The sequence below is a fragment of the Rhinatrema bivittatum genome, chromosome 2, assembly GCF_901001135.1.
Source record: "Rhinatrema bivittatum chromosome 2, aRhiBiv1.1, whole genome shotgun sequence".
Classification (NCBI taxonomy): domain Eukaryota; kingdom Metazoa; phylum Chordata; class Amphibia; order Gymnophiona; family Rhinatrematidae; genus Rhinatrema; species Rhinatrema bivittatum.
Window position 1 is genome coordinate 776223198 of NC_042616.1, and position 25184 is coordinate 776248381.

Below are 25184 nucleotides of genomic sequence, written 5' to 3' on the forward strand. Positions count from 1 at the left end.
TATAAATCTGCGCACACGCCTACTTTTGTTTGCGCACCAGGGGCGAACAAGAGTACGCGGGATTTCAATAGATACGCACGTAGCCATTAAAATCCGGGGTCGGCGCGCGCAAGGCTGCCCAAAATTGGCAGCCTACATGCGCCGAGCCGCGCAGCCTGCCTCCATTCCCTCCGAGGCCGCTCCAAAATCGGAGTGGCCTCGTAAGGAACTTTCCTTCGCCCTCCCCCCACCTTCCCCTCCCTTCCCTCCCTTCCCCTACCTAACCCACCCCCCCGGCCCTATCTAAACCTCTCCCCTACCTCTATCACGAAAGTTACGCCTGCACGAAGCAGACGTAACTTTGCGCGTGCCGGGCTGGCTGCCCCGCTCCTTGTTCCGGTCCAGGGGCCACTGTCACGCCCCCGGTCACGCCCCCGAAACGCCGCGTCACTCCCGACACGCCCCCGAAACGCCCCTCCATGCAAGCCCCGGGACTTACGCATGTCCCGGGGCTTGCGCGCACCGCCGAGCCTATGCAAAATAGGCTCGGCGCGCAGGGGGGTTTGGGATAGGTTTTCAGGGGGTACACGCGTATCTCTTTGAAAATCTACCCCTGTGTGTATATAACAGGGAACAAATTTAATGGTGGCAAATAACTAAATGACAGCTGAAATTCAACCTTTTCTACTTAAAATTCTTCTGTGATTGTTGGTTGCTACAGATGCAGGAAAGTGCTATGCATACTTTATAGAGCCATATTCTCTAGCATGAGCTAGAAACCGTACTCATCATAGGAAGTTGAACGACACCTCTTGGGTGTTTAAAAAAATATCCAGTTGGAGGTGCAATGGAAGCCAGGATAAAAATGAATGAGGAGCAACCAGATGTGGTTAACAATCAGTTCATCCTGTGTTTTTCCTTGGTATTTGGACTCAGAATACTGAGTTATTCCAATTATTCTGGTAGCCATATCCATTATTCTGAAATAATCTGTATGCTATTTCAGTGATCTTCATATCTGCAGTTATGAGATATTAAACTCTACTACTTCATCTTAAAGCCTACCACAACTTTCTTACCTGTCCATTGGATCAACAGGAAGCCCTTCCATTTCAAATCTGCAGGAGCAGCCGTAGTCTTCAAAATCCTTGGGGCAAAGTCCAGTGACGCATTTCAATTTATTCACAAAGTTAAATAACGCTGGGAAATTTGTGAGTATTGACTGCAACCAAGTAAAGTGAGATCCCAGGCAATCTAAAAGGAGAGGGTGGTGGAAAGGTATAAATGTATTCATTTTTTTATAAAGGTAAATAAAAAGCATTCTTAAAACATTTAAAAATTGATTTGAGAAGAGGAATAGCATTTGCTTAGAACTTACAAGAATGATGTTTCATCATGTTTGCACCGTTCATAGTAATACAACATACTGTAATAACAGTTATAGTTTGGGCTATAATTTGAGTAGATCATGCATAGGTTTATTTTATTGCTAGGTTAACATGGTTTATTATTGGTTGGTGGCTAGCCTTGCTTTGTGCTTTTAAATTTCAGTAGATGGCATAGTTTTGTCTTTGATAATATCATCACAGTACTATAAGGTTTCTTTTATTATTTTCATGCATTGCAACCTGCTTTGAAGAGGCCTGTAGAGTCTGCAAAGGAAGAATATATTTATATTTTTTATAACTTTTTATTTAATAACACAAGGCACAACATATCAAGAGCCATACAAAGAAGAGCGATATGCAAGATATAAACATAAACACACACATGTGCACACACAATAAACAGGCACCAGGCTGATCAAACTAAGTAGCGTACTACTAACCATATATGTCTTGTTTAGGGCCTATTAATATTCCAGTATTCCCCAAAAGTCCCCCATATCTTACCATAAACTAAAAGGTTATGTTTCAGCATTATGTCAACCTTTCAATGCTGGCAATATCAAGTAAATGTTTGCACCACATTTCAGTGGAGGGTGTCAATTTCTACATATGTTCAACTGTAAATCTACCTTCATGTATCAAATGATTGTCTGATATATTTAAAAAAAAACCACAAAATCTAGGTCTTTCCCCCCATCTACCCAATAAACACAACAAGAGTGTAAATACAACATCCACCCCACCACCCTAGAGAAAGGCATATGGATACTCTCCCAGAAGGCAACTACCAGGGGACAGTCCTGCCAAATGTGGAGGTAAGAACCTTCCATCCCCCATCCCCTCCAGCATAATCTGGAGGAGCTGGGTGGAAATTTGGTATAATAGAGGGGGCATCTCTGATCTTCTCTTAGAGATTAAGGTCTTGTGGCTGCCTTTCATATGGTCTTCCAGTCTGAGTCATCCCGGTTCCAAGCCCTAATTACTAAAAGTAAAGACTTATCCTGAGATCTCATGCACCCTGCAATTGCTGGGCAGGATATGCAACATAGAACTGCCTTAGCAACTGGTACCTTGCCTTTGCCTATGCCGTTCCTTTGTCCAAGCCTTGTTTTCAGCCTGCCTTGGTCTTCAGGCTCGCCTGCCTTGATTTGCAGCCTCAGCCTGCCTTGGACTTCAGCCTGAGCCTACTTCACCTGCCTTGCCTTCAGCTGCAGCTTCAGCCACAGCCCTCAGTCTGTCTCTGTCTTCAGCCTCAGTCACAGCCCTCAGTCTGTCTCCGTCTTCAGCCTTCAGTCTGTCTTTGTCTTCAACCACTGACTGCAGCCTCAGACTTGCTGCGTCTTCAGCCACAGCTTCAGCCCTGCCTGCTCATTGGATCTGAACATAGTTACAGACTCCTGGCCCATGCAAAGACTCATTTGATGCCGATGGCACAAACCTTGGGGCTCAGCCCACTTGATTGCGTCAATTGTGCCATGGCAAAAGTGGCTTCTGCTCACATCATTCACAACAGCCATATCCCTATGAAGTTAAGCGCAGTCGAGTGGCCCAATAATAGGCCTGTAAATTAGAGTGTTCGATACCCCCTTCCTACTTCTGCTTCTACAAGATGGGTAACCTGATATATGTGGATGCTTGTTATCTATATAAATAAAAATGTAAATATTCATTTGTTCAAAATCTTAAATCTCCGAAAGTTCTTCACTGATTGCTTTGAAATTTTGACACAACGTTGCATTCAAATACGTGCGTGTTTTTATATACCTATATTATATAGATGTCACACCTGTGACAGGTAAAACATGCTTTTTGGGAAAAACAGCGCCATCTGTTGGACGTAAAAGCAACACACGCTATCTACAATATAAATGGGCTCTGACCAAAGGACCGCAAATGCGCAGTAGAGAGTAGCTCTACCGCTCATGTGCGGACCATAGAGCTCTGCGCTACGTGATGGGTGTCACAGAGGGGAGGAGGAAAGGGCAGATGAGTCACCGCTCCGAGAAACGGCTCAGCCCGTTCCTCCACTGCTGGGGAAGGGGGGAAGGAGGAAGGGGGGAGGGACTGCTGGACAGTTACACACAGGAGGAGGAAAGTGTAAAAGAGCTGCTGAGCCAGTCCATCCACCACCGGGGGAGGGAGTTGGGATGGCCAGAGCAGAGCTAATGCGCATTGTGAAATTAAATCAGACTGAGCCACGGCAATGCGTGGCCGGGTACAGCTAGTTGCAAATAAATTTGGAGATTAGGCTATTGAGATGGACAAAAAAAAAATGAGACAGATCATATGGAAGATGCTGAAACATATACATTAAGTGGGGAAGGATATTCATCTTCATTCAAAGCAATGAGTCCTGATATTGAACACCCCATTCCCTAACATTTTTTGAATTTTATCAAAAACGTGCGACAATTGCTTTATATAAATCACTGAGATTTTTAGGGACAAAAATACTCAGATAACTTATGCCATCATCTGCATTTTTAAAACTCTGAAGACAACTTGGAATGTCACCAGCCCCAGACTACCCCTATGGTAGATAATTACCCTGACGATCTACCTTATTTGGTCAAAGGTTTCAGGAACGTAGGTCCCAAAAGCCTTGGATTGCAAGAAAACAGGAATACATCATCTGTGTATATTGAAATTACATGTTCAGAAACTCCTGCATGAAACCTCGCAATTGCTGGACAGGATATGCAAAGAATTGTCTCCTTCTCAAGCAGGTGCATTTTCTGCCTCCCGGAGCTGATGAAGAAATGCAGTGGCTGCTTTCACATTGGTGAAAATCTGAGTAGCAACATTGTGTTGAACCCTGAGTCTCACAGGGTAAAGTATTGCATATGAAATTTGCTTTTTCTGCAGCTCTTTCTTAATCTCGTGGGAAAAGTCTTGGGAAAAAATAAATTCTGTGGTCTTGGTAATGTTTTTCCTTCTTTCTCCGGCTGGCCTCCAAAAATGTGGCTTTTAGTGCTATAATGACGCTGCCTCAGGATTGTCGCTCGTGGCCTCCCTCCAGCCACTGGAGCAGGAGCTAAGGCCTGATGAGCACAGTCAATTTTAAGAAATCCATTTTTGCAATCCAGCTCCAGTACTGTGGAGATCCAAGTCACCAAAAAAAACGATGGCATCTCCTCCTCCTGCCTTTTCTGGGACTCCTACAATTCTTAAGTTGTTCCCTCGTCCTCTATTTTCTAAGTCTTTTAATTTCTCCTCCATGGGTTTATTAGTTCTTTCCAGCATGTCTAGTCATCTCCCAGCAGACATCTTGTGCTCCCCCATGTTATCGTCGAGCATTTGTTTTACCTCCTGTGGAGACTAGCTGGCTGACTCTATCCACAATAGGCTCCAGCTTAGCTTCCAGATCAGAGTGTAGTTTGCCTCACATAACGGCCTTCATGGCCTCAATCATAACCAATGGTGGAGCTTTTTCTAAAAAAGCTTTGTTTTACAACACCATATCTTCGACGCTGAGGCCATTTTGTCTCCAAAAGGTTTCAACAAGAATGTTTGGCTTGTTCTCCCCACATTATAGGTAGATATTTTTCTTTCCCTTTTCAGCCATCATCTGCTAATTTCAGAGATGTGTAGGGGGATGTAAAACGCTAAAATTGGATAAGGGAGCTGGAGCTAGTCAGGAACTCAGCCACTCGCCGCTATTACATCACGTGACACCCCCCCCCCCCCCCCGGAATAAAAATTTTTAATGGCATTAAATTAAATTGTAAATATAGTATTTTTCTGTATTTTTATTTGCAGTCAGAAAACAAATTTTAGTTCACCAAAGAATTGAATTTGCCCTGCAGTAAACTGTAGCAAGTTTTATTTAAAGCTACGCATCACAGGAGAATCAATAAAAGTGTTTAAAACAAAAAAGGGAGATATGAAGCATATTTCAAATCATAAAAGTTACAGTCAGAAAAGTCCTAAAATATGTAGATTTCACAAATCTGTGACAAAATATATAGCACTAGGTATGGCACAGTATATAATGGAGAAGGGCCAGGACAAGATTCTTTCTTCTCAGTTATGTATTCTTGAATGCCAAGTCTAGTTGTTGCATTCGGTGGTTCGAGGGCTCCTCCCGTGAACTGCTTCACTTACCTCACTACCCAGAATCCTGATGCTTCACTCTGCTGGACTGCCCTTCCTCTAAATGTGGCAGGAAACTGCACCACAATGCCACTGGTGTCCAGTTCAGCAGGATGCCACTGACACTACTGGGCTCCGCACCTCCAAGGGCGTGTATGCGCCTGACCTTGAATAATTGGTGGGAGAAGTTAGAAGGCACCCTCTGATGGCATCGTTCTTCAGGCCTATAAAAAGTCCCTACAGATGCCTAACTTGGTTAGCAGCAAGTTGCCTCAGAGTATTCCTGGTCTTCGTTCCTGCTTTCCTGGTCTTTGTTCCTGTGTTTCTAATGTTTGTCTTGTCAGTTCCTGGTCTGTGATCCCAAGTTCCTTTGTCTTGTTTTTGTGGTAAGTCTTCAGTTCTTGTCTTCATAATCAGTCTATGGTTCTTCGGTGTTCTCCTCCACCTGTGCTGTTCCTTGCCTCCCTTTCTGCCTACCTGTCCTGCTTGCCCTTGGACGGATCTCTGGCTTTGACCTCAGCTTACCTGACATCAGCTCTGTTGAACTCTGCCTGCCACTGAACACTGCCTGCTTCTCATCTAGGATTAAACTCCGCCTGCCACTGACCACTGCCTGCTTCTCGTCTATGATTGAACTCCACCTGCCTGACCACTGCCTAACTCTGGTCAACCTGAATGCTGCCTGCCCTGACCACTGTCTGACTCTGACAGTGCCTGCATTCAGCCTGCCCCGGACCCTGGCCTGTGACTTGACTACTGATCTTCACCTCACTACCAGAGGAAAAGAGATGCTTAGTTTATGAGCATCCATTTTCCTAACCCGTGGCTGTGCATGGGTTATAGGAAAACAGATGCTCATAAAATCGAGCCTCCATTTTCCTAACCTGCACACAGCCACATCCTCCTGGGCGCTCGATGCCATGAGCGCACTAAGGATGCACAATTTATTCCTAGCTCATCCTTTTTAGCGTTATTTTATTTACTTAGGAGAGTCAATAGTATGCTAGAGTGCAAAGAGAGAGAGGGATACACAACAGAAAAAAGGGTTACTAATTTCTTTTGAAGCCTCACCAATGATTTATATAAAAGGGATTAATAACCCCTTTTTTCTGCTGTTTATATATTTCTCTGTGCTCCCTTGCGTACTATTGGCTCTCCTCATTGATTTGTCTTGCTGATTGGCTATCCTGAGGTCAAACAATCTTCCTCAAATTATTCTCTTTTTTGATGGTGATCAACATCTAACATAGTAACGACAGCACAAAAAGACCAAATGGTCCATCCAATCTACTCAGCAAGTTTCTTATGGTAGTAACTGACTGCCGCTCCTTGCAGGTTACCCCCAAGCCTTATGTTAAGGTGGTTCATGATAAGTATAGTCATTTATCTTCTAAGATTTTGTTATATGGCTTCAATCGTGCCTTATGCTCTGATTTCACAACATTTTTTAACATACCTTCCAGTCAGGATTTTGTATTCCATGATACCAGATCTAAAGCATTTTCGATTGTAGGCCCCGTGAAAGGAATAATTTGCCATTACGTTCAGAATCTTTTGTAAAAAATGAAAGGCTTATTTATTTACATAGACATACTCAGATTAACTTCTATGGATTGAATGCAGTTCCAATTGTTTGAAATAGTGATGTATGTTGCATTTTAGTGTTTTAATTTATTGTTATGTGATTTTTAATGTGTTTATTATGTATTTGATAGAGATGTGAATCGTGTGATCGATCGTCTTAACGATCGATTTCGGCTGCCATTTTATACGGCAAAACGATTCGAGGGCAGGAGGTCGCTCCCGGACCTCCGCTGGACTTTTGGCAAGTCTTGTGGGGGTCAGGAGGCCTCCCCAAGCTGGCCAAAAGTCCCTGGGGGTCCAGCGGGGGTCCGGGAGCGATCTCCTTCGCTCCTGACGTCGGGGGACAAAAAACAAAATGGCGCCGCTGCTACCTTTGCCCTGTCATATGACAGGGCAAAGGTAGCGCCGGCGCCATTTCTACAACGCACCGGAGGCCCGAGAGTAAAAGATCACACCGGGACCCTCCCACTGGACCCCAGGTAATTTAAGGCATTTGGGGGGGGGGTCGGGAGGGTGGGGGATTTATTTTAAAGGGTCGGGGTGGGTTTTAGGGTTGTTTTAGTGTGCCGGTTTTCCCGCCCTCCCCCTTCCCCTCCCCCTTCCCCCGATTTATGATTTTTGTCGATAAATCGGGGGAATTCCTATTAAATATCGCCTCTAACGATTTTTGACGATTTAAAATATATCGGATGATATTTTAAATCGTCAAAAAACGATTCACATCCCTAGTATTTGATGATTGTAATCCGCACTGGACTGTTTGGATTTGCAGAATATAAGAAATTTCAAATAAATAAAAGTACTAGTATTAACATTCAAAACCAAGCAGCTGTCAAACCCATAACAAAACTACTGCAATCAATATTTTTACTGGGTGAGCTGCTTTCTTGATAATTCAGACAATGCTACTTGCTTTGCTTTTGGATTTGGCTCTGTGCTTTTTTCCTAATATATGTATATAATTACCTTGAACCGTAAAAGTCAGGCCCAGCATGGCTGTAGTCTGAATCCAATTCTTGTTTTTTTTCTCCTGGCCTTTGAACTGGAGAACAATGTTGCAGCTCTATCAAAATCATGAAAGCTAATTGATTAGGGGTAGTAATCTCTATGCCTTCTTTTAGGGGTAATAGCTTCTGCTCCTTGAAGGTTTCTCCCATGCACTCTTGTCTTAATTTTCACCTCTGGCCTTTAGGGATCCACAGTGTTTATCCCATGCCTTTTTGAATTTGTTTACTGTTTTTGTCTTCACCACCTCTTCTGGAAGGGCATTCCAGGCATCCACCACTCTCTCCATGAAGAAACATTTCTTGATATTGATTTTGAGCAGTTCCCCCTGGAGTTTCATTTTGTGACCCCAAGTTCTACTGTTTGCTTTCCAGTGGAAAAGGTTCATTGATTGTGCATCATTAAACCTTTCAGTTACCTGAAGTTCTATATCATAGCTCCCCTATACCTCCTCTCTTTCAGGGAATACATACTTAAATCCTTCAGCCTCTCCTCATAAGTCTTCTAATAAGAACCACACACCATTTCGGTTGCCCTGCTCGTGACCATCTCTGTCCCTTCTCTATAGCTAAACACAATACTCCAGGTTTGGCCACATCAAGGACCTGTACAAGGGCACTATCACCTCCTTTTTCTTACTGGTTATTACTCTTTCTATGCAGCCCAGCATTCTTCTGGCTTTAGCAATTATCTTGCATTATTGCTTTGCTACCTTCAGATTGCCAGACACTATTACCCCAAAGTCCCTCTCCCAGTCTGTGCACATTAGTTTTTCACCTCCATCACATACAGCTTTTTTGGACTACTGCTCCCCAGATGCATTACTCAGCTACAAAATCTTCAACCACTCTTTAAGCTTTCTTAAATCACTTTTCATTCTTTGTACTCCTTCAGGCATGTCCACTCCATTGCAGATCTTAGTATCATTTATTTATTTAAAAAATTTATATACCGGAGGTTCCTGTATAATATACATATCACCCCGGTTTACAAGGAACAGTAACTATCACTTCATTTAGCGGTTTACATAGAACAGAATTAAACGAAGTAAACAAGTTTTTACATTGAACAAATTAATCGAAGTAAACAAAATAGTATATAATACTAAACCGTTAATAAACATGCAGTTAATAAATAAATAAATAACATGGTAATATGTTAGTCAACATGAATATATGTATATCTGATTGTATAAAGGATGAATATATGTGATCTGATTATATCATCGTGGAAAATTATCTCTACATGAATATATGTATATCTGATTATAAAATGAAGTGACTTTTCTTCCTGTTCTTAGCTCTAGGGGAATGCTTGTTTGAACAACCAAATAGACAAATTTTTCCTTCAATCTCTTCCACAATGTCACTCATAAAGATATTGAACAGAACCGGTCCAAAAACTGATGCTTGTGTCATTCCACTTAACACTGTTTTCTCTTTAGAGTAGGTTCCCATTATAACCTGTCTGTTGTCAGTCAACCAATTTGTAATCTGCTCCACCACTCTCAAGCTTCTCACTTTATTCACAAGCCGCCTATTCGGGATGTCTCAAAGCTTTGCTGAAATCTAATTAAATCACATCAAGCGCTGTTCCTTGATTCAATTCTCTAGTCAATCAATCAAAAAAATCAATCAGATTTGTTTGACAGGACTGTTCCCTGGTGAATCCATGCTGCATTGGGTCCAGCAACCCACCAGCTTGTAGATAGTTCACTATTCTTTCCTTCAACAGAATCTCCATTAATTTTCCCACCACTGAAGTAAGGCTAACTTGCCTGCAGTTTCTAGCATCCTCTCTGCTACCTCTCTTGTGAAGCGGGACCACAGCTGTTCTTCTCCAATCATGTGGAACCACTCCTGTTTCCAGGGATCTATTAAATAGGTCTTTCAGTAGACACACAAGCACATTTCTAAGCTCCCTTAGTATCCTGGGGTGTACTTCATCTGACCCCCATGGTCTTAGCGACTTTGTTTTCCTAGCTCTTTCCATACATTCCCTTCTGTAAATGGAGTTTCATCTACCCCAACCCCATCTATATTCTTCTCAACCACCAACGGCCCTTCTGTAGCATTCTTTTTAGTGAACACAGAATTAAAATATTTGTTTAATATGTCTGCCATTTCTTCATTTCTTTCAATACATTGCTCTTTGTCACCTTTTAATCTGACTATACCACTTCAGGCCTCTCTTCTTTCTCTGACATATCTGAATAATATTTTGTCACCTCACTTTAACTCTTTTGCAATTCTTTCTTCCACTTGACCTTTTGCTTTCCTGATTTCTTTCTTCATCTCCCTCAGTTTCATCAAGTATTCTTCCCTGTGATCCTCTTTTTGGGATTCTTTATACTTTTTGAACACTATTCCTTTTGCCTTTATTTTTTCAGCCACCTCTTTTGAGAACAAGATTGGTTTCTTTTTCCTCTTACTTTTGTTTTCTTTTCTAACATTTAATTTTGCTCACTGTTGTTCCACCTCACCCATTTTCTCCCATTCTTCTAGTTCTTTCTCCAGGAAAATCCCCATTTTGATAATCAAACTACTGGTGCTCAGGTGGGCACCTAAACGGACATTAGAGACATTATCCCAATTTGTGAGCACTAGGTCGAGTATCACACCTTCCCTCGTGGGATCCTTTACCATTTCTTTAAGCAGAGCCACTGGATGGCCATCCACCATCTCTCTACTTCTTGTAGATTTCACAGAAGGGATGCTCCAATCCACATTTGGCAGATTAAAATCTCCAGTGAGCAACACTTCTCCCTTTTTTCCCACACTTTGGATGTTCTTGACCAGATCTCTGTCCAACTCTCCTGCTGGAATTGGAGGCCTGTAGACCACACTGATTTAAATGGAAATACCATCTTCTCTTTTTATGCATCTTTCCTACTCCACATCCCTTGCATTTCAGTTGTTTGAATATTGTTTTTACAGAAAACATATGGTGACATATATTATATTATAATCTTTATTAATTTCACAAGAAATTTCCAAAAGACCTTGCTTTCAAAATTTCATAACATTACCCCAAGGAATACCCATCTAAAAATCCCAACCAATACTCTCACACCATTCATACCTCCTTACACACACACATTCTCTGAAACACCTCCCAACATTCTTTCATATATATTAAAATTTCTCAAATTTTTCTCTCTTTCACAAGCAGAAAAAGATTCTCATTACAATGCAAATTGTTCTCTCGTTTTCAAAATGAATTTGTTCACAAGCAGAAAAAGATTCTATTTCTCAGATTTTTCTCTCATTTTCAAAACAAATTTCCTTCAATATCTTCTTCAACCTCTCAACATGTTTCGCCTTTCCACAGGCTTCTTCAGGAGAGCCTGTGGAAAGGCCTGTGAGAAATAGAATCTTTTTCTGCTTGTGAACAAATTCGTTTTGAAAGAATGTTGGGAGGTGTTTCAGAGAAATGTGTGTGTGTAAGGAGGTATGAATGGTGTATGAGTATTGGTTGGGATTTTTAGATGGGTATTCCTTGGGGTAATGTTATGAAATTTTGAAAGCAAGGTCTTTTGGAAATTTCTTGTGAAATTAATAAAGATTATAATATAATATATGTCACCATATGTTTTCTGTATTAGTAGTTTTGTGATATATGATTGAATTGCCAGTGTAGTTGTATCTTTGAATATTGTTTTTGACATAAAGAGCTACTCTTCCCCCTTTCTTTTCCTCTGTATCCTTCTTTAATAAGTTATAGCCTGGGATTGCTGTATCCCAATCTGAAGACTCCATGAATCATGTCTCTATAACACCAATGATACCCAAGTCCACTTCTACCATTAAAGTCTGCAAATCTTGGATTTTATTACCCAGACTATGAGTATTTGTTGTTGTAGCTTTCCAACTTTTCTCCCTTGGTTTATTGCTCTTCCTAGTCAACTTTTCAGATTTTTCAAGCTAATTGATTTTGTTAATTTCTCCTCCCACTTTCTGTATTGCTTGGGAGTGACATGACAGTCTCATTGGCCACCTCTTGCCACCCCTGCCCTCTAGTTTAAATGCCTGATAATGTATGATTTGAATTTCTCACTTAGCATCCTCTTTCCTACCAAAGACAAATGCAGACAGGCCTTACCATCTAACATTTTCCTGCTCCATGCATGGCGCTAAACATCAATGTATCCAAAACCACTTTCTTTACACAGAGTTTTGAGCCAGAAATTGAATTTATCTATGGCATAACCTTTTCTTCCCCTTTCCAGGAACATGAAATACTTCCAAAATGGCAATGGTCTTTGCCTTGTGTCTAATCTTCTTCCCTAGATTTTGGAAATCTTTCTATACTTCAAGGATATAATTTCTGGAAAGGTCATCGGTTCCCAGATTTATGATAACATTGATATCAGAGTCTTTACTTTCTTTTGTAATTGCATTGACTATCTGGTTGGTATTTCTACTGTCCGAGGATCCTGGAAGGCATTTAATTGTTGCATCCCCATCAAAATGATTTCCTAAATTGGTTCCTCTGATGACCATGTATTCCAGGAGAAGAAGTTTCCTTTTATGGTATTTGAAAATGTTTAAGGGTTTCTGGGTACATTGGATGACTACATCACTTTTTAGATATCACTTCATTTTCTTTTGCTTGAGCTTCTTTGTTATCCAATGCAGAAAATGTATTATATAAAGGTAATGGCACGGAGAGTGGTGGCTCTTTATCACAGACCTTATTCTGCTAGTGCCCACTGTAATCCATTTATTCCTGTGTTTCTGAATCCTGGATGTCTGGCTTCTTTGTGGGAATGGAGATGGGTATTGAAGATGCTGCACAGTTGGGAAAATTGAGTATTGTGTATAGTCACATGTCTTATTCTAACATAGCCCACTGTAAACCATTTATTCTTGGGTTTCTGAATTTTCTGTGAGAGTTGGGGAAGATATTCTGAATGTTGCAAGAAAGGGAAGGTATTTTAAAATCTGAACAATTCCTCTTTAAAATGAGTCACCTGCTTTATTGCAGACAGCTGAAAGAAAATTGAACAATCCTTAAGTCTCCAAATAAGCACCAAAATAGATACAGAATAAAAGACATTCTGCTAATAGTGCCTAATATACAAGTTGTTAGATTGTTACTTAGGTCTTATCTGTTACGTCAGAGATGGACCCTTGGGCCGAGGTGGGGTTGACGTAACCCATAGGTAAGGACCTAAGGGTCCCCACCATCAGCAGGTGGAGTTTCACCTATACCAGCCCTCGTTCCCTGGGGGTTGAGCCTTTGGGTGCCGGGGCTGGCAGGACTTAGGTGGGCCTCTTGTGTGTAGTTGCATTAGGAGTTGCTTCAGCCCAGAGACAGCAGGTGAGAGATGGTACAGTCTTAATCTGGACAGGGTAGTGTCCTGGAAACTCGGGCACCAATGGAACGGAGGCAGAAAGGGGGTGCTCGAGCTAGAGTAGGCCGAAGCCTGAGTAAACCATGTCCAGGGAGTAAGCGGAGAGGCGTCGAAGAATAGGCTTGAGTCAGGGCTGGCGGCAATCTAGAGGCAGTGGCAAGCAAGGCTGAAGTCTGATCACGAAGATAGTCAAGCGTAGTCAGATGAAGCTGAGGTCTGGGTTTGGAGATAGGCAATAGCATTGTCAGGCGAAGCAGAGTGTTGCATCCGTCAGTCGCAGACGGCTGCGACTGCTCTACCTCACCTCTTTTTTGCCCTTCTCCTCCTCCATGGGTAAGATGGCTTCCTCTGGTGCCGAGTGCTGAAACCCTCGGCGTCTCCAACTCAGCATGGGCGTCCCCATCCACCATGCTCCTTCCCGTGGCCTCCTAGGGCGCGCGCGCACATGCTGCCTATGCTTATCTACACGTCATGGCGGGAACCTCGGGGGCGTCCCCATTGCATGACGTCAATATCTCCGGGTATTTAAGCCTTCACTCCGCTCCTAACAAACTAGTTAGCAAGGACTTCAGTATAGCTACTCTGACCGCTTCTAAGCTGCATGCTTAGACTCCTCACTACCCTCTGGGGTATCTCACTCCAGAAGAAGCTCTGGGCACCCGCTCCTCGGGGGCCTCTTGCTTCCTCTTGCTTCCTCTTGCTTCGGGGTTTCTACTACGTACTCAAACAACCACTCCTCAGGGGTCTCTCTTTTCATTTCAGGATTATCTATGCTTCCAGGTACTTGCTCCTCGAGGGCCTACCAGCTCAGAGGATCCTGCACCATGGACCTCGGGTCCCACCTATATCATCTACCAGGAGGATTCCTGCACTACTCTTCAGTGAGTTCTTATGTTCTTACCTCTCTGATCCAGCTCTCAATTTCTACCCATCAGGTTCGGCTTATCCCACTCTGCGGAACACTACCAACCTTGAACATCTGGGTGAGACTTCTACATTTAAGACTGTTGAACGTATTGGCACCTGCTTGGACTTCAGGGCCATTGCTTCCTGCACAAGTACAATCTATCTACAGCAATACAATAAAGCTTTTCCATCTCCTGTGTCTGCTCTCTGAGTCTAGCCTATCACTGTGGTTCCCCACGGGGCCCTTCCCCATGGGAGGAGTCATCGCCACAGCGACTAAGAGTCCACACCATGCCACAAACCCAACATAGAGGTCTAGGTCTGGAGATAGGCAATAGCATTGTCAGGCGAAGCAGAGGTCTGGGTCTGGAGATAGGCAATAGCATTGTCAAGCGAAGCAGAGGTCTGGGTCTGGAGATAGGCAATAGCGTTGTCAGGCGAAGCAGGGTCAAGTCCGAGAAGGCAGTCTAAAAGTAGCAGGAATCAGGAACTTGAAGGGAGGCCATGAGGCAACTTGAAGCGAGGGAACCTGTTGCAAATGCAAGCTCTGACTGTCAAAGCTTGCCTTAAATAGGTCCTGGCACGTGACGCTTGCAGGAAGGGTCAGCAGCCTTAGCGTGCCATGGGCCCTTTAACTTGATCAAAGAGGCACACACGCATGCCTGGAAACCCGTATAGGAAGAGGCTGATGGCGGCGTCCCTGCCGCTGTGTGGCCCATCAGCGGCGTCTCGCCCACGTCTTGGGCCCGAAGGAGAAGTGGAGAGGCCAGAGCCCGCCCCCAACAGGGCGATAGGCTAGGTGAAGAGGGCTGGTCGTGAGTTCCGCAGCTGGCCGAAGTAACAGTACCTCCTCCTCTAAGACACCCCCTCCGAGGGTCAGAATAGTTCGCGCAGCCATTGTTTCCGATACCTGCGGAATTGTGGGCTGGGATCCCGCGAGGCACTGGGGAAGAACCATTCTGGAACTGCTTCAAGGAACAACTGAGGCCCTTGATGTAAGGGCTGCTGTCTGTGCCTGCACAGTGTTCGTGTGCCTGATCTGAGTCCTCAACTATACCAGCCCATAGCTCCTCTCAATGCGGTCAAGTGTATTGTGGACAGTCCACTCCAATGCTGCTGGTGACGATGCCATTGGTGGTTGCTGAGGTGCTGTCTGTGACTCCAATGCTGGCTTGTCCAGGCTGGTGGGCTGAGCTGGCTGGCTCTCAAGTGCCTCCTGCTGGTGATGTGGCTTGCTGGAAGCAGGTGGGGACTGGCCATCTTCCTCCCATGACAGGGATGTCACCTCCATGAAGCTGGGGAGGTTAAGGTGTGTGTCAAGCTGTAGGAATGAGCCGACGGCTTGTTGTAGCTGGTGTTGTTCTGGTGGCTGCTGCTGCTGCTCCTTCTCTTTCTCGCTCCACTGGATCTGAGCATCTAGTTATAAGACTTCACCAATAGATGGGGCTGTGCTGCTGATCCCTGGGGCTTCATGGTTGGGATCGGGGGTTTCCTGGATGAGAGCTGTGGAAACAAAGAAGATATAAGTATAACTGTTAAGAAGTGCACATGTACTGCTTGTCATAAAATGTGCAGTTTGCAACAATAAATGTGAGCATCTTATGTCAAAACAGATGGACATCTGTAACAGACTTGACATTTACAAGTGACGTGAACTTACCATCTTAGGCTTGCATGGTGTCCAGGGCCTCATCCATCTCCTCAAAGGCATCCAGTACCAGCTGTTGAATGAGGCATTCTCCATGGTCATGAGGACCATCGGGTAAGGGGCTCCTCCTCCTGTTTGGTGCTATTGCAGCAAGCCACCGTGTTTTCCAGCTGGGCGTTTACATCGCAGTAGCAGTGGGCCACCTTCTCTCCAGTCCTTTTTATTCCGCTGCGCCGGGATATGGCCTTGGCGATGGTGCACCATATCTGGACATCTTCGCTGCATGGTTCCCAAACAGCATGTTGTAATTCTCGAGGATTCTCACTATGACCATCTTTTTGTCCTTGATGCTGATCTTGTATGCGAGTCTGACCTGCTGCCTGCAGATGAGCGTGTTGCCATTTCTACTTTTGGAGATGTGGTGTCACTCTCTGGACTCTTGCTCCCACATCCTGCTCCCCTCCATCCTCACCCCCCCCTCTCCTTTTGCACCTGTCCTGCCAACTCCCCGGCTCTCTTTGTCTGGCTCTACCCTGCTGTCCTCCTCCTGCTACACTTGCCTGCCTATCCCATTCTCCCTCCCACCTTCTCCTATGCCTTCCCTGCTCCTTATCTCTATTCCTGTCCCTACTCCTAATCCCGTCTCCTCTCCTCCCTCCTCATCTCCCTCTTCTCTTCACACCTCTCCTCTCATTTCTCCCCATGCCTTCCATGCTCCATCCTCTCCAGCTCCTCACTTCTCCACCACTCCTCACTACTCCACCACCACACAAAGACAAACAGGACAAACTAACAAAAACTTCCACACACAGATAAAGACATGAGACAAAGGTAAAGTTAAACAGATGAGAAGAGAAAACAGGACAACTCACTCAGAAATCACAAAGAACCTCCACTAAACTCCAACCAACTAAGAACTCAGCTCCTCTTCTCTCTCTCCATTGCCTGACATGCTCTCAAAGAGGCAGCTGCAGGAGGCCGGAGAGTGAGCGAGCAACTCTTTTAGAGAGACAATCTGACCCTCTATATACCGTCTAATGTAAGAGGGGCACTTTCAACTCAGGGTAGGTTGGGGGGGGGGGCAGTGTTACAACGATCTACAGACCTTTGTGTCCTAGGCAAACCAATGTAACACTGCCCCCCCCCCAAAAAAAAAGTGCTCCTTTTACAGTGGGAGTTATATAAAGTGTCAGATTGTCTCTGTTCTGTCTCTCTTTCTCCTCTCCCCCCCCCCCCCTTCCCCCAATGTTCAGGATCCCTCTGGCCCAAAATCTGCAGACTTGTGCCTCATCAGGACCAGTAGTAAAACTCCAAAGTAACATGACATGCGTTGCCATGGTCATCCTTGCAAAATGTGGGGGCTATGCACATAAGGCTTGACCCCCATACCCTGCCTCTTATCTGCCTTCTTATTCTTGACACACGAGTACTTCCCGGGCTTCTTAAAATTAGCGTTGCTTACGCAGCCCATATATGCATGTATAGGGCCAATTTTGCACGAGCAGCCCTTTTGAAATCTACCTGTAAATAGCTAGGAAAAATACATAGAGAATTCAAACCATGCAAATACACAGAAAATGCAGAAGAAAAAAATAAAAATGTCAGCAAGAAATCAATCTGCTGTAAATTAAAATTCACCTTCAGGCTGATTCAGTAAAGTCCGCGGGAGAGCAGTATTCAAATTAGGTGGTGCGGTAGAAATAGGCAAAAGGAGGCGCTAGGGACACTAGCGCGTCCCTAGCACCTCCTTTTAGCCCGGAGCGGCGGCTGTCAGCGGGTTTGACAGCCGACGCTCAATTTTGCCGGCGTTGGTTCTCGAGCCCGCTGACAGCCACAGACTCGGAAACCAGATGCCGGCAAAATTGAGCGTCCAGTTTTCGGCCCGACAGCTGCCGGCCCATTTTAAATTTTTTTTCTTTTTCTTTTTTTTACTTTTTTTACCCTTCAGGACCTCCAACTTAATATCGCCATGATATTAAGTCGGAGGGTGCACAGAAAAGCAGTTTTTACTGCATTTCTGTGCACTTTCCCGGTGCCGGCAGAAACTCGCGCCTACCTTTGGGTAGGCGCTAATTTCTGAAAGTAAAATGTGTGGCTTGGCTGCACATTTTACTTACTGAATCGCGCGGGCATACCTAATAGGGCCATCAACATGCATTTGCATGTTGAGGGCGCTATTAGGTGCCGCGGGTTGGACGTGCGTTTTCCGCCCCTTACTGAATAAGGGGTAAGGGAAAACGCTTATCTGGCCACCAGCTCAGGTAGCTTTCTGTGTCTCTGTATTGCTCTCCAGGGATTTTTATAACTCAAATGTATGACTGTGAACATTTTTCTGTTTATATACTACACATTCCACAATGAAACAATCCAGACATGTATATTTTGTATCTTAAACTCTCTGAGGCATACCTACAACAATGAGGCCAACCCTTGTGTGGCTGTGAAAATAAGTTTTAACACTGTAAATGCATGAAGTAAGATGACCCAAGCGTTAATATCTTCTCCAAGCATGAACCTTCTTTTTTCATTTTTATGATCCTTAAAATTGTTTACCTAGGAGTCTCTGGTGGTGTATAAGCTCTTACTGGTATATAAGTCTCACTAGGAACCAGCACTCGAGTGCATGGCATCTCATGAGTCACAGCACAGCAGAGAGCACATAAGAAATGGGCTACGGAAGTTTCTAAGAAGCTTAAAGTTTGATTATCAATTCTGAGAAATGCTCGCCTGACTGGAAAGCTCCACATATCTTGTTACATGATCACACATCTGCTTGCCAAAAATTTCTTTTCACACTTTAAATCTTTGTTGGCATACAACTGAGTAGGCGTAACAGCTTTGGATGAATTTTCAAAACATTTCTTGCATTAAAATTAGCATATGTGCACGTAAGTAGCATCTAGTAGTGTATTCCATATTTTATAAAAGTAAAAAAATGCATGTATATTTTTACTTTCATATCACATATGTGCACATAAAAAAGGGTGGTATAGGACATTCCCAGATGTGGTCAACTCTTGCCAATCTACTCATGCAGTTTTACACCTGTTAATTATCTGGTGAAAGTGATATTAAATGTGTTTATTGTGGAGTACTGAGTCAGTACTGACTGAGTGGGAGGTGTGGATGAACTGAGGGGATTTCAGGCTGAAGAACCAGGAAGCCTTTAATAGCTTGGCAAAGGAATGGGCAAACTGGTGGGCTAATTGGTAAACTGGTTACTTATATGGACACACACACGTTTTAAAATTGGCTGACTTATGCATGTAAAACAGGACTTTCATCACCAAGTTCTACTTTGCTTTCAAGTGTAAAATATATGAGCATATATATTTAAAATAGGTAGGAAACTATGGACATTTAATTCATCAATATACTTGGTTTCAATGCATTGCATGAATTCACGCGCATCTTGCAGGGTAGAGATACCCAAATTTATAAAACATGCATTTTATCATACACACATGCTCTAAAATACTTGCGTAGTTTCACGCTTGTTGCCATACTCGCACATATATACCAGCATGTGCATTTGTTTGAAAGTTATTCTCTCTGTGTTCCCATAATTGTTATTACAACTCTACCTATTACCTTAGAAGCTACAATTAGCAAGGGAAAGAAAGATTCAGAGACAGAACTTAACAAATCCATGTTCTTCTAAAATAAATGAATGAAGGGGGTGCTATGGACTCACAGCATTTATGGAAGATTGGAGTTATTTTAGTTTTATGAATACCGCACTTAGTGGTACGGAAAAGATCATATATATAAGAAAAAAAAATCATACTTACCAAAAAACATTGTAACACTTTCAAGATTTTTAAAAACATCATTGAAGAACGTTAAATTATCTAAATGAAACAAAGAAACCTGAATAAACATAATTGCAAAAATAATATTAATAAAGGCTAAAAAAAGAAGGAAATAATGCATGGGTAATGACCATGGGGCAATTTCAAAACTATTTCTGTAAATTTCCTGGTCCCTTTTGTCTCAGTGAATATTGAAGCCAATTTTCAAAGGGAAATAATGTGGGCAGTAACTAGTTTCCTTTTGAAAATTTTATGCGAGGAACACATAGACGCAAAAGAGACCATGTACTTTGCACCCACTCTCTATGGGGAAAAACACTGCAGAGACATTTGAAAATTCATATCTGCATGCCAATATTCAGTGCGTTTGTCCTGCTAAGTTCTGGACTTAAGCCATAATAATATGAACATAAGAACATGCCATACTGGGTCAGACCAAGAGTCCATCAAGCCCAGCATCCTGTTTCCAACAGAGGCCAAAACCAGGCCACAAGAACCTGGCAATTACCCAAACACTAAGAAGATCCCATGCTACTGATGCAATTAATAGCAGTGGCTATTCCCTAAGTAAACTTGATTAATAGCCGTTAATGGACTGATAATGAAATAGCAAACATGCGATTTCATTTTAGCATGTGTGATTTTGAAATTTAGTATGTGGTATTTTGAAATAACGCATTCTAAAATAAAACAAAAACTCACCATAACAAAAATGCATATCCTTATTAATTAAAATGATGAGCAAAAGGCACTCAATTAGTCATTTTAAATCTAGGGCCGGATTTTAAAAGGGTTAAGCGCATCGGGCCTATTTTCAAAAGGCCCGGCGACGCGTGTAAATCCCGGGGCTTGCCAAAAGGAGCGGGTCCTGGGAGGTCCAGGGGCAGGGGCAGGGCCAGAGGCCTCTGACACAGCGGGCATTTTCCGCTTTGTCAAAGGATCGCGTGCCGGCAGGCTGCCTCCAGGCAGGCGCAAAAGGTGAAATAAAGATTTTTTAGTGGGGTTAGAGTAGGGTTAGGGGGAAGGGGTGGGAAGGTTAGGTTAGGGGGAGGGAACGGAGGAAGGCAGAGTGGCTCAGTGTGCGCAATTGTGCACCCCCTTGCCCGCGCCGATCCCGGATATTATAACTTGCGCGAGCAAGTTATAAACTCTACCCCAAAGTGTATCGATTTTACTTTTTAAACAATTTTTCCTTTATTGAAAATTTGTTTTAGATGCAAAAAGTCAGCAGAATATTTGAGATACAGTAATGAGCTTTCATGAAAGCATAAGAAAGCAGAAAAACAATAAAATACAAGAAGAAGAACGGCATTGTTAGTACAAACAATATAATCCAAATGTGCTGGTAAAGGACATGAATATTTTAACAATTTACACTCATTGCTTTGTCTTATGGCATTTCTGTGATCAAAGATTTAACCCTTTTATTTACAAGTTTTGAGCTTCAAATGGAGATCTGTCATCAGCTCAGGCTGCAATCAAGTAAATGTTGGAGGGGAAATGCAGCATTTCTGTACAATCAAATTCAACTATTCTTCTTCCAACATGTTACATTACATAACACTTTAATGTACAATTCACCTAAGGAAAGAGTTCCTACTGCTCATGCCAGCAGGGCTAGGATCAGAGGTCAAAGATCTGAATTAAATGTTAAAAGGCCATTTTTAAACATTTTAGTATTCACAGAATACCTCAAATTTTATAGGATCCAGTTCAAACATTTTGCCAGGCTTTTGGAGTAAAGTTGATCATTCATTCAATAACTGGAAATCAGTCTAACAACTGAACCTTACACTTCTCAGTCTTTGTAAGGAAGCATTTTTTTTTAAACAACTTATATCACCATATTTTTCCTTTAAGCCTTCCGCTGAGCTGCACTTCAAAATTCACTGGAGCAGGGTTTAACATCCAACAGCTGCAGGTCTATGTACAATATATGTATAGATCAGTACTGAGCAGCATTCAGGAGGAACTCGCACTGTTCATGCACTTACTAAAAATGCTTCATGAAACTACTGAGTTATACCATTATCACACAACTTACAGGGGGACATGGACTGTACCATTAAATTGTTAATGTGCAAATTTTCATGCTTGAATATGTAATTCGGATTTCCCTATATAAAAAAAAATTAGGACTATATCTCCTGTTATGATGATCTTTTATTATCCGTATAATCATGCTGTGCATTGCCTAGAGCCCTGTATGGGCAATCGACACATTTTATTAAATAATTAAAATGCATGCTGTGCCGCTACAAAAGGATTGGATCAGCCTCTTCAGGTTGAACTTGGTAAGCTGACAATCCTAAAGATAACTTAAGTTATATAAAAACTTGCTGTCTAATAACGATGCATATAATGATATATCTTCTGATTTGACTGTTATTATGTACATTGTAGAGTTTCCCTATTTTCAAGTCTCTATTTTTTACATAATTGCACTAAATTGCAAATCAGTCCTGGAGGTACACCTAACCGGTCTGGTTTGTTTTGCACATCCTGGGTCTGTAATGGGTACAATTCTCTCTCATGCATATTCCCTATGGATACCCTAAAAATAAGATTGGTTAGGTGTGCCTCCAGGACAGGCTTGAGAACTGCTGCTTTATTACACAGGCACAGAGGAATTTTGTTTTCTGGTGATGACTAGCAACATGTCTTTAATTTTGTACTTACCAGTTAGTTTAAATTTATTTCTAGGTAAAATAAAAAAAAAAAAAAAAGAAAGAAAAACAACTTACTGATATTTCTCAAAGGTATATTGGCATACTCAGAAACACTGGGCAAGGATCCAGATTCTTGGCCATTTATCATTCCTAATAGAGTTGATTAAAAAGAGATTAAATGTGTTACAAAAAATCTAGGCATTATAAAACAACTTAATATTGGGTTTATTTAATAAAGTGCTTTAAAACCTGGAGTTTTAATGTACTTTACTTTGATATTCACTAAACTGTGGTATCGCTTGAGATCCACAGGTTAGTGAATACGGTGGTATTGAAGTAGTGGATAGAAATGTACAGATGTTACCAGTAGCATTAAAAAAACCTCTCCAGCAAAGGTACCACAGTTCGGGGCATCCTTCCTCCAAGTGAAGTCCTAAAGGAGCCTAAAGCTCTGATATACAGCTAAGCCTCCTTCTGGGGTGCAGGAATAAGGGGACCTACATTACAAGCATGGTGGGGAGGATATGATTTTGGAATGAGGGTGGGGCAGAATTTTGTAAGTGGATGAGGTGTACACATTTTTCCAATTTTTTATTTTGTGGGGGGGATCCATGAGGGATCTTATAAGGAGACAAAGTTGTATTTGGGGTGTGGAGGAGCATTGGTGCTATATTGGGGCTTCGGGCCCCTTTAGGACTTCACTTGAGGGGAGAGGCCTGAGCATCAGCATGCATAGGGGCCTGCCAATTATCTTGCCACCTTTTGTGGTGTTCTGAATTACTACAGTTTAATACAGATCAGTACATTTATCATAATCTGTGGTAAGCCTTTTGTATGCTCTTGAGATGATTTGCATGCATTTCCATGCAATGCAGCTCATTAAAATTTCTAGCATTGTATTAGATTTATTGGCTAAAAATAGTATGAATTAATTTCAACTATTTCATAATAATGCATTTTATTATAAGCTAAACACTGATTTTGGCATTTTAGCATGCAATAATGCATTATTGTAGCATAGTTAATAAGCATATAAGTTGTGATGGCCTAGTCAGCCAGAGGTGTGACCTTTAGGCCAAAAGTGGCCGGCACACAGGCAAAACAATTCTGATGGATTCCAACTAGAGTAGTGGCAGAACATCTTCTGCTTGTGATTGTCACCTTCCTCTGGGGTTTCAGCCCTTGGGTGCTAGAGGCTGGCAGGGCTTAGGTATGAGGCCAGTAATCAGGACTAAGCAGGAACACACTTAGAAGCACAAGTGAACACTCAATGAGATGAATCAGCAGATCCAAAGAAGCAAAAAATATGCTGGCGTCAACACAGCAATATGAATTGAAGAAGCAGAGTTCCAACGAAAGGGAAAGAGAATCAAACTGTGTCAACCTGCTGACTGGAAGCCTGGAATTATATGTGTCCAGACAGGAAACAAGATGGCAGCCAGTAGGAATTGTAGGCCAAAAAGTGCTAGGACTGACCAGATAGTCCCTGAAATCCACAAAGCACTCTGTTGGGGAGAGGTGAGAATTGCCTATTGGGATTTCACATATGATTTTATAGTTTCAAAATTCTGCTATATACTCTATACTGTAGCATTCTCCCTTTCCTTTGTTTTACTCTATTTGTTCTTTTCAGTTATCTACTTTTCTATTGTTCCTTTCTTTCTTTATATTTATAGTTTTACACACACAGTCAGAGGTACAAACAACACAGCACACATCAGTGAAGATTTGATGTAATTTGGAGTGATGAAAGGTACACAAACTTGAGATCGTACTCTCAACCTAGCTTAATAGCAGCTAGGTAGAGAGTACATCAAACTAGGTCAAGCGTACATTGAACAAATATCATTCTTTTATACCTTTCATCACTCCAAATTATATCAAATCTTCACTAATGTGTACTGTGCTTGTTTGTACCTCTGACCATGCATGTAAAACTGCCCCCTCAAACCTAGGCCTACACCAAAACCTCACCCCGAGTTACTAGTTGCCCCAGTTAAGGAGTGGACTGGGAGGGAACTTTCCTACCCCCCCCCCCTACCTAATCTCCCCTTCCCCTTCCCCTCTCCTCCCCACCCCCTAAACCCTTTCTCCTACCTTTAGTTTTTTTTTATTTTGTTGCTTACTGCTCCATTGGAACAGTAGCAACTTGCCCACGCCGGCAGACTGGATGAGACAATTGGTCTTTATCTGTCATCATTTATTCAGTTCCTCTATGTTACTATATTAATAATCAAAAATTTCATATTTGGTATTTTTCCCTCTTTGAAAAAAGTCCTTAAGTGAGTATCACCTGGTGATGTGAAACCAAACTATGGATACGCTAATGTTTCGACAAATGTAAAGCACTCAAACAGATATACTGGATTGGCAGAAGAAGTGTTTTCTCAAAATCTGAAGTATGGGTAGATTATAACATATTTTATATAATGCTAATATTCCAGGACCCTTGGCCAAAAGGAAAAGTTTTTGATTAGCATATTGTAGCACATGAAATGATAACACGAAGGTTCTCTTATAACATAGAGGGAGGCAATTTTCAAAACTGTGTGGGCAGTTTTCAGCTGTATGGCCTCCAGAATTGGAGACTCCAAAAACATTAGATCTTAACCATTCAAATGTCTCTATAGCTTCATTATAGTCAGAGCTTATATATAGCTGTCCCTGCCTTTTAGAAGTTAGAAGAGATTGTGATGATCCGTGTTACAAAGAAAACTATGGTTGTTTCGAAAAGGTTCATTTAGA

General features: G+C 42.4%; 1 protein-coding gene across 1 annotated transcript in view; it reads right to left on the bottom strand.

The window, feature by feature from the left end:
- Window positions 1–6998, bottom strand: part of OC90 (otoconin 90) — a 161591-nt gene extending 154593 nt beyond the window's left edge. The window contains exons 1-3 of the mRNA XM_029587207.1: window positions 6975–6998; window positions 4127–4157; window positions 1059–1239 (exon numbers count right to left, since the gene is read on the bottom strand). Of these exons, the coding sequence (XP_029443067.1) occupies window positions 1059–1239; window positions 4127–4157; window positions 6975–6998 (236 nt within the window). The remainder of the gene's footprint in view (window positions 1–1058; window positions 1240–4126; window positions 4158–6974) is intronic.
- Between the last annotated feature and the right edge of the window lie 18186 nt (window positions 6999–25184).